This window comes from Oryzias latipes, chromosome 18 (assembly GCF_053564925.1).
Source record: "Oryzias latipes strain Hd-rR chromosome 18, Olatipes_Hd-rR_3.1".
NCBI classification, from domain to species: Eukaryota; Metazoa; Chordata; class Actinopteri; order Beloniformes; family Adrianichthyidae; genus Oryzias; species Oryzias latipes.
The window spans coordinates 35097501-35106757 of NC_136254.1; the positions used below are offsets into that span (position 1 = coordinate 35097501).

General features: G+C 41.0%; 1 protein-coding gene across 4 annotated transcripts; it reads right to left on the bottom strand.

Annotated features, from left to right (window-relative positions):
- Nucleotides 1-2552: 2552 nt before the first annotated feature.
- On the bottom strand, nucleotides 2553-6845 carry LOC144987224 (uncharacterized). Of its 4 annotated transcripts, XM_078936357.1 has the most exons (6): nucleotides 5644-6089; nucleotides 3715-3821; nucleotides 3374-3637; nucleotides 3140-3256; nucleotides 2915-2998; nucleotides 2562-2823 (listed from the first exon to the last, which is right to left on the bottom strand). In XM_078936357.1, exons 3-6 carry the CDS (start codon nucleotides 3635-3637, stop codon nucleotides 2806-2808), a joined length of 483 nt encoding a protein of 160 aa, XP_078792483.1. In that variant the 5' UTR covers nucleotides 3715-3821; nucleotides 5644-6089; the 3' UTR covers nucleotides 2562-2805. The 4 variants fall into 4 exon arrangements, 3 of the variants coding, with proteins under 3 accessions (XP_078792482.1, XP_078792481.1, XP_078792483.1); XM_078936356.1 differs by having other exon boundaries at nucleotides 2554-2823; nucleotides 2915-3256; XM_078936355.1 differs by having other exon boundaries at nucleotides 2555-2998.
- Between the last annotated feature and the right edge of the window lie 2412 nt (nucleotides 6846-9257).

The following is a 9257-nucleotide window of genomic DNA, read 5'->3' on the forward strand; positions in this document are numbered from 1 at the left end:
TGAAGGTGTTTAGAGTGTGGTGGCTGCATCTGAAACCCTTTGATGTCATCTGTCAGTCACTTATAGAGGCCATTATTAGAAAAGAGTTAAGACAAGAAGGCCATAGGAGAATGTTCTGAATTGTTTTGAACTTAATTGTAGGGACTTCTGTATTACAACAATAATAATTTCAGGTCTATTTGATTGTTTTTATTTTTGTGTAGAGCCCCAAGACAACATTGGTTGTGAACTTTGTAAATGAAAGGAATTCTTCATGGAACGCCTTTCTCTCACTTTTATGTCTCATCTCCTGGGGCCTGTTTCAGAAAGGAGGTTAAGTGTAAACTCTGAGTGCATTAACCCTGAAATCAGGGAAACCCTGGGTTTTCCGTTTCAGAATGGGAGGTTTGTTAAACCAGAGAAAGCAGAGTAAGTCAAACCCGTTTCTGAAAGAGAGGTAACTTATACTCGGAGTCAGTGTCCATGGTTACTTATGCTGTGAACCTAACCTGGTCGGGAGCAGGTTTTATTCTCCAAACTCGAAGTTTCTGCCGGTCCCCTCCCCTATTTAAAGACGAAGCGGTATTTTTCGCTTTAACCTTCATTGCCCACATTTCCGTCACACAGAGACGGTCTAAGTGACAAGAATGGCTTGTCCTTTTTTGGAGGACCCAATAGACGAGGAGGCTGCATTAATTTGTAGAGAATTACATTTACGAGGATTTTGAGAAGACTCGATTTTTTTTTTTCACTTTTAGCTGCTGCCATGTTCTTTTAATTCCTGCAGGATTGCATCTACATGAAAATGAAATCAGGGACATTGAATTAGATTAATGTAACAATTACTTTTTGGAAACACAATTTGCTAGCACTGCTTACTTTCTTAATCCCATATAAACCTATACCACTTGATCAATACAAGGGTAGTGTTGCAGCGTGTGTGTGTGCTGAGCGGGGTGCGATCCACGAGAGAGAAGGGGAGGGGCGAGTGCAGGTGCAGATGGGGGGGGGGGGGGTGAGTACGGAGCAGAGGTGTGTGCGTGGAATATATTGTGTGTTCGGAGGACGGACTACTTAGTTCAATAAAGAGAAGGTGTCATTCCCAGAATAACTGTTTTGGAGTCATTCTTAATCCGCTCTGGAGGTTGAGGGTTTCCAACGGGAAGTGAACCCCGAAGGAGAATTCCCTTCGGCCCTGAAGGAAATCTCCCCTGCGCTTCTGACCACGGTCGGAAAGACGAGAGAAAAGAAAGGAGAAGTCTTCGCGCAGCGAAAGGTTCAACAGTAGACAAAAGTTCACTTTTAAAAACCCAATTGCATGTATTAATATTAAAATGACCAACGTTTGCAAGAGGGGAAGGTTAACAAAAAAGTCCTCTAAACATTATCAACGTTAAATGCATCCCCCCCCCCCCCCCCCCAGATTGGTTCTGTACACTATGCAGCATTTCATGCATTTACACCAGGAATAACACTTCAAAAGTACACCTAAATATCACCATTTTTTATTTCACACCTTACGCTATTTAAAAAGTTATTACAGTCAATATTTTATAACAATGATTTAAATGCAAACTTAGGCATTAACTGGAGCAGCTATGTTTTCCACGCTAACTGTCTCTGTTTTGCAGATGCAGCGGTGTTGCTTTTCTTCCAGAATATGTGCTCATATTCACTGTAACTCTGCAGCAGCACGTCAAGTTCAGCTGGCAAAAAATACGCAGACCTCTTTTTTTCTACTGTTGCCATGGTGACTCGTGATATCTGCGCTCCATTGATAATGGCTTCTTATAGTCGCGATGCTCACGCTCACCTCCGAATCAGTCCACTCAGAGTTGATTGATCTAACTCGGATCAGCTTCTCTGAAACAGAAAACTCAGAGTTGTTAATCTCCCGATTGACCAACTCGGAGTTCAAGTTCAACCTCAGAGTTGGTTGAACCTCCTTTCTGAAACAGGCCCCTGGTGGTTGGTTCAATCATACAGCCACTGCGCATTTTCCACGTCTAAAATTTCTTTTTTCCATGCGTGATATACGTAATTCATAAGTGTTTCTTACGTTCGTCATGGGTCAAAAGGCAGAGAAGAATTTCCCCATTGTGGGATAGATAAAGTATATTATTATTATCATTATTATAATTGTTATTATTATTATTGTTATTATTATCATTATCATTATTATTGTTATTATTATCATTATTATTATTATTATTTTTGTTATTATTTGTCGATGTGCACAGATGTCTGTCGGGGGTTTTGGCTGACGGGTCTCTATGTCAATTCACTTTTGAACTGTAGCAATTTTTTGGTTAGCTGAGAATTACACAGTTTACATGTATTTTATGTAGTTTATGCACAATTATTACATAAATATTACACAATTGTGCAGGATTTGCAATTTGCATAAGTAAACATGTGACTTTTCCACTTTTTCCCGTTGGCATGTCTAACAGACTTTTCCAGCATGAACCACCAATGTATAACTTTTATATCATGTATATTACCTAATTGCCTTTGTGACACGACCTTTAAGAGACTTTTGCCATCTTGAATAGATTTTTCTCATTTTTGATGTTTAAAATTTAAAAACTAGATGTTAGAAAACCGTACTATAACGAATCAAGACTAACTGATGGGCTGCAAATCAGCCCAGGAGAGTGTCTTTGGAAAAACCTCGTAAAAGCAGCAGTAGACTGTCACCGTGACTGGAATAGCGGTAAGAACGACACATGGATTCATGGAAATTTCTCCTTCACTTCTTGCAACATGACAGTTTTCCTGCACGTTGGAAAAACAGCAGAGGCAACAGCAACGTGCTGGGCAGCGTCAACCAGTATGTAAAGGCTGTGGAAAAACACATTCTGAGGTCAATCAGCGTTACCAACACCTCCATGCCAAAAAACACCAGCATGCCAAGCAAACACAGCCAGATCACCAGCATTATCTTCAGGATAGTCTGGAAAGCTCTCTGCTTGGAAGGGTCCACCTTGTCCTCTGCATTCTCTCCAGGACCCGGACGCTTCAGCGTCCAGAGGACGGAGATGCAGCAGAAGGACACCACAGCCAAGTCCAACACAAGGAGGCAGAGACACAGAACCATTGTGACAATGAATTTGCACCGATAAGACACGACTCCACCCAAAACACACAACAGCCAAACCACAGCCGCGCTGATGCCCCTGATCCAGACCCCCCCTGAGCTCTTCAGCCTCAGGTAGATGACCGGGTGGACCACCGCCAGGTAGAACTCCACACAGGTCAGCAGCAGAAACTGGACCTTTGCACAAGAAATTATGTAAAACAGCTTTGAGAAAAATTTATCATCATCAAGGTCGCTAAAATAAAAGGCCAAGAAGCACGAGTTGACCAGGACTCCGGCCATCTCCATGGCTACCATGTTGAAGGTGAAGGCGTCTGACTGACGGCTGTTTGCTGCTTCAGAGGAGGTACGGCGCTGCTTCATCCATCGCTGGGCAGCCACGAGGAAGACCAGGGTGGACAGAAGAAGGACGAGCAGAATGTTGGTGAAGACAAAAGCTTTAAAGAGGTGGCCACGAGCATATAAAATGCTGCATTGCACGTAATAGGAGAAGAGGAGATTCCCAATGATTGACGTGTCTGTTGAGGAGTTGCTCAGTGGGTCTGGGTCAAATAACATCTGAAAGGAACAGGATAGATGCATGGAAGTGTTTAGTGATTACAGCTTAAACTGAGATGCTACAGAAAAGAGCTCACTGTTGATCTTCCAAGGATTTCCTGCTGCTGTGAGGACCAGATGTTACTTCAGAGGTTCGCAGATGATGGAGTGTTCTACCAGATGGAAGATCAATGGAGCCTTTGCACTGAGAAGGGAAACGATGAAGCATCAGATTGACGTCTTCGTCTGCGTCTTTAGCAACAACCACCATAAAACTACAAGAAAATCTGATTAAAAAAAAGAAGACAATTAAAACAGTTTTCGTGGTTTCAAAGACCCACTGATGACAGTGGTGTTTTTAACATGTTCTTGCTTTCTTCTGAGGATGGAGAACATACATAAAGAAAGCTTAAAGCTGCATTTCTAAATGTTTCTTAATTTAAATTGTTTTGGATCGGGAGCAGATGAATAAAAGCAGGTGGCCTGCTTGTCTTGGGACGTGGTTGAATTTTTGACCCTCTGGAGAAACAATGACGTTCAAGGGAGAAATTAATGACTATAAAAATGACCAAAAGCTCTTTGTTAAACCCTGGAAAATCAACAATTTAAAAAAATCTTTTTACATTTAAAAAAAATAAATTTTCCTGTTTAATTGTATTATTCTGGGCTTCTGTGAATTGCCAGCAGTTCCAGTTCCAGAACAGCAGTTTGCACAGACATGCCACATGCTGCAGGGAGGACCAGGTCAACTCATAATGGTATGACAGCGCCACCCAGTGGACTTGATGAGGTCATCATAATTTTTTTAGGGCTTCACAACCCTTTAGTTTTGATTTACAACATTTATTCCGTTTTACAACAAACTGAATAATTCATTAGTTTATTTCTTGTCCTTTAGCCATTTTTGTTTAGTTTAGAAAGCAACAATTTCACAAAACTGACTAAAGGGACCTTAAAAAATGAATTAATTTATCAAAAACTATCAGAAAAGTCGTTTCCTGCCTTAAAAAACGCAGTTGAAGCATTTTAAATGGAAAATTTAATTTCCTGGTTTGATAAATTGTGATACAGTGTTCAGTTCTACAAATATTTTGCCATAAATGAATCCACAAAGTAGAATCCTGGATGTTTTAAGGCAGTAAAGCTTTTCATTACACACAGACATGAACATTTTCACACGTTTCTCTTTTGTTTAAACTTTCAACTTTCAAACCTTTATAGAAAAATCAGTCCAAGTTTAGAGAATAAAAACAAAGCTGTGATCACGAAGGAAGATATTTGTCGATTTGACAAACGTAAAGCATTTTATACAGAAAAGGACTTAGAGGAGATTGATTGGCAAGTGCTACAGCCAATCAGGACACAGTGAAAAAAAAAGATGTAAAATTAACAATAAAAAACCACAAACAGTGAGACCGTAAAGGTGAACCACAATATATCAAAAGAAGACTTCTATAAGTGAAAATCCTTTTAATCTAATTAATCCGTTTTAACCCCAGCCCTTAAAATCCTGTCTAACTGCTTTCCAATCAGTTCTGTCTGTGAGGAAAAGGGGAGCGACAGCCAGCGGCGCCGGAGCCATAAACTGTTTACCACTGATCTCTGATGTAGTTTCTTCAAATAAAAACATCGCGCCCTGCCACAGACCCATCCAGGGTAACCCCACTTTCGCCCAGCAGTAGCCGGAACAGACTCTGGATAGAGCAGCTTAAGAAAATGAGAAAAACCTCTCCCACTAGAGAAACGTCTGGGTTTTTAGACCAAACTTGTGGTTCTCTCAGGAAGCGTTGGTGTATTTATGGTCCAGAAGGCCCTCGGACGTTCAGGCCGCTGGAAAAAAACCCACAAAGCTGCTCTCGTTCAAGGGAAAAGCCTCTCTGAGAATTTTGAAAGTCTGGCATGAAATACATGAAGGACAAACAGGAAGTGCTCTGCAGGCATTGAGTCCATATCTAAAGACGATGTCTTCCACCACACGGCGACGGTGAACCCATCAGAACAAAGTGAGCGCTGAATCGAACACCTACCGATTCTTCCCCGTCCGTCTCCTTCCTCTCAGAACGAGCTGACCTCGGACATCTTTTATAGCAAAGGTGGCCGTGGGGACGGTCACGGATGATGGACGTTTTTGTAGAAGGACAGATGCTTATGGCGTTTTTGCATGATTGCCTCCAGCTGCAGGGGTCAACGCAATCAATTCAAGTCGCCAACGTGAGCTTTCAACATTGACAGAAACGTTTAGGTTTTACGTTTCACTGGTTCCTTGTTGAGTGTGGAGCGACTCTTGTGGTTTTAAGGAACAGATGAAGCAGAGAATGTGAGGAAGCTCTGAGACGGAGACGAGACACCAGGTCATGACTGATGGCTGATTTGAATCATCTGCAGCTGTGATTCTTGGATCATTTGAATCTCGTCGCACAGTCGCCTCGGTGGACTGATGAACTAAGTGTCAGCTGCCGCCCACATAGGAACACCAAGCTGTAAACAGAAGAATTCATCTCTCTGTTCATTGCTATCATCATTTACCATTTTAGAGCCAATTGCAGCGATGGATTGATGTCCCTCGTGAAAATCCAAACCAGCTCAGTGGCCTTTTGGTAGAGTGTCCACCCTGTGACTGGAAGGTCCAAAGACTCTAAAAATGGGACCCAATGCTTCCCTGCTTGACTCTCAGCATCAACGGGTTGGATTGGGGGAGTTAATCCACCAACTGGTTCCCGAGCTGAATTACTTTCTACAGCTAAGCAAAGGTCACTTTTATGATGGACTCCAAGATTACATGGAAAACAAAACCTTTATAAAAATGATCAATATTATTTTTTTCCGTTTGGTGGGCCAGATGGGTCATTTAACAGGACCCCGGCATATGGCCCCCGGCCCGTAGTTTGTCCACTCTTGACCTAAAGGAACATAGAAGTAAAAAATAGTACTGGTTACCTGTGTGCACCAGAAGCCAGCGTCCAGTATGTCCCTTTTTTAACTTCTACTTTCTGGCATGCTTCAGTTAGTTTCAAGTGTGAACCCGTGTGCCTTAGTGCGCTCGAGAAACCAGTACTACTTTTCAAACATCTGTGTCCCTTTAGGGGCTTGGTAGCCAACGCTTACCAATAGGCAGACGGCTGGATCCCAGTGCAGCAGGTTTATTGAACTGAAGGATTGATGGGAGTCAATCACTACTATTAGTCTGCGATGCTAAGGCAGGGTCAATCACAAACATGGGAGATTCAGAGATCAAACGTCAGGTGTCACAGTTCAGGTGTGGCTCAAGTGAGGATTGGCTTACGACTCAGGTACATCATGGTCAATGGGATTCAGGTGAGCGGAACCCAGGGAACGCACGCTGAGGCAGCTGGGAGATGTAGTAAGTTAATAGATGGTTTGCGCTGGTGACCAGAGGGGGGGGGGGGGGGGCAGGGGGGCATGCCTGATAAAAACAGCAAGGTTATTCTATAAAATAAAACAAAACTGTAAAAATTTGATGCTTTTACTGGTGGAAAAACATGTTTTCTCATGTCAGTTTGGTCTCTAAATCTGAAAATGAGAACATCAAACTATTATTAAAAGATGCAATGGTTACATGCTAATGTTAGCACATGATGTTAGCTTAGGGAAATGATCGCTTATGCCAAAATGTTAATTTATATAATATAATATGATATCGTATTATATCATATCATATAATAACAGCAGAGTTCTGACCTGCAGACAACTTGACATCAACTTTCACCGTCGCTGATATCAGCTGAAGAAAGATATGGACCTGAATCTAATGTCTGCAGACATAACATCGAAGAGAACTATAAACTCTGTTTTGAACCCAGGAGATCAGCTGTTATCAGTAAAAGAAGAAATACCAACCTTGGACAATCGACAGTTATGGACCCTTTTTACTTTCCCCCTAAGACATTACCTTATTATAAAAATAAATAAAAAATACAAAAAAATATTTAAAAAAAAGTAAAACAAATGATTAATCACTTATTGGAAATGGTTAAATTGATTGACTTTTAATGATATTACTACACTTTCTCCAAAACTTGATAAATTGATTCAAAAATATTTCCTAATGTAGCATAATTTTGCACATGTTTTTAACTTTTGATACTTGATGACATTTTTGCTATGAAAATTCCTGAAACAGTGTTGTGTCTACTTTACTGATATAGTATTATGTTTTATTCATATGAATGGCTTTTATAAGTAACATCTGCATATATTTCAGATGACTGATCTGTATTTGCCATGTTGATTTCTAAAATAGTTATTTTTGACGTAATACTTAAGTAATTCATCTTTGTCATGTGCTTTATCGATATCTTATGATTTTTAATTCTGTCTGATAAAAACTGGGAACCGGATATTGATAAATCATGTAATAAAATGGTTACAGTATAATCGGGTGGGATTATATAAGTTCGCTTCCTTCCACTCCCTTTCAAGCAATATTTATTAATATGTCTAATTATCCTAAGTTTGATTAGTTACTGTATGAATGTATAACTGATGTTTATATTGCTGTTGTGTATTATTTCTACTTAATTTGCTTGAAATAAACCATTTCAAATCAAATCAAATATCATACAAAACAATATATTACAATACAATACAATACAATATAATATAATATAATATAATATAATATAATATAATATAATATAATATAATATAATATAATATAATATAATATCTTCTTCTTTCTCTTTCGGCTTTTCCCATCAGGGGTCGCCACAGCGAATCATCCTTTTCCACCTCACTCTATCATGGACATCTTCTACCCTAACATTAGCCAACTTCATGTCCTCTGTTAAGACATCCATGTATCTCCTCTTTGGCCGTCCTCTTGCCCTCCTGCCAGGCAGCTCCATCTCCAACATCCTTCTACCAATATATCCACTATCCCTCCTCTGAACATGTCCAAACCATCTCAGTCTGGCTTCTCTGACTTTGTCGCCAACACAGGCAACATGAGCCGTCCCTCTGATGTACTCGTTCCTTATCCTGTCTAACCTGGTCACTCCTAAGGAGAACCTCAACATCTTCATCTCTGCTACCTCCATCTCAGCCTCTTGTCTCTGTCTCACTGCTACCGTCTCTAACCCATAGAGCAGAGCTGGTCTCACCACTGTCTTGTACACCTTTCCTTTGAGTCTTGCTGACACTCTTCTGTCACACAACACTCCTGACACTTTCCTCCACCCGCTCCAACCTGCCTGCACTCGCCTCTTCACCTCTTTTCCACACTCCCCATCACACTGAACTGTTGACCCCAAGTACTTAAACTCCTGCACCTTCTTCACCTCAGCCCCTTGTAACCTAACGCTTCTACCTTGATCCCTCTCGTTCAGACACATGTATTCTGTCTTACTACGACTGACCTTCATGCCTCTTCTTTCCAGAGCAAACCTCCACCTCTCTAGCTGTTCCTCCACCTGATCTCTACTCTCACTGCAAATTACAATGTCATCCGCAAACATCATTGTCCAGGGAGATTCCTGTCTTACCTCGTCTGTCAGCCTGTCCATCAGCATAGCAAACAAAAAAGGACTCAAAGCTGATCCTTGGTGTAGTCCCACCTCCACCTTGAACTCCTCTGTCTGACCCACAGCACATCTCACCACCGTCATACTTCTCTCATACATGT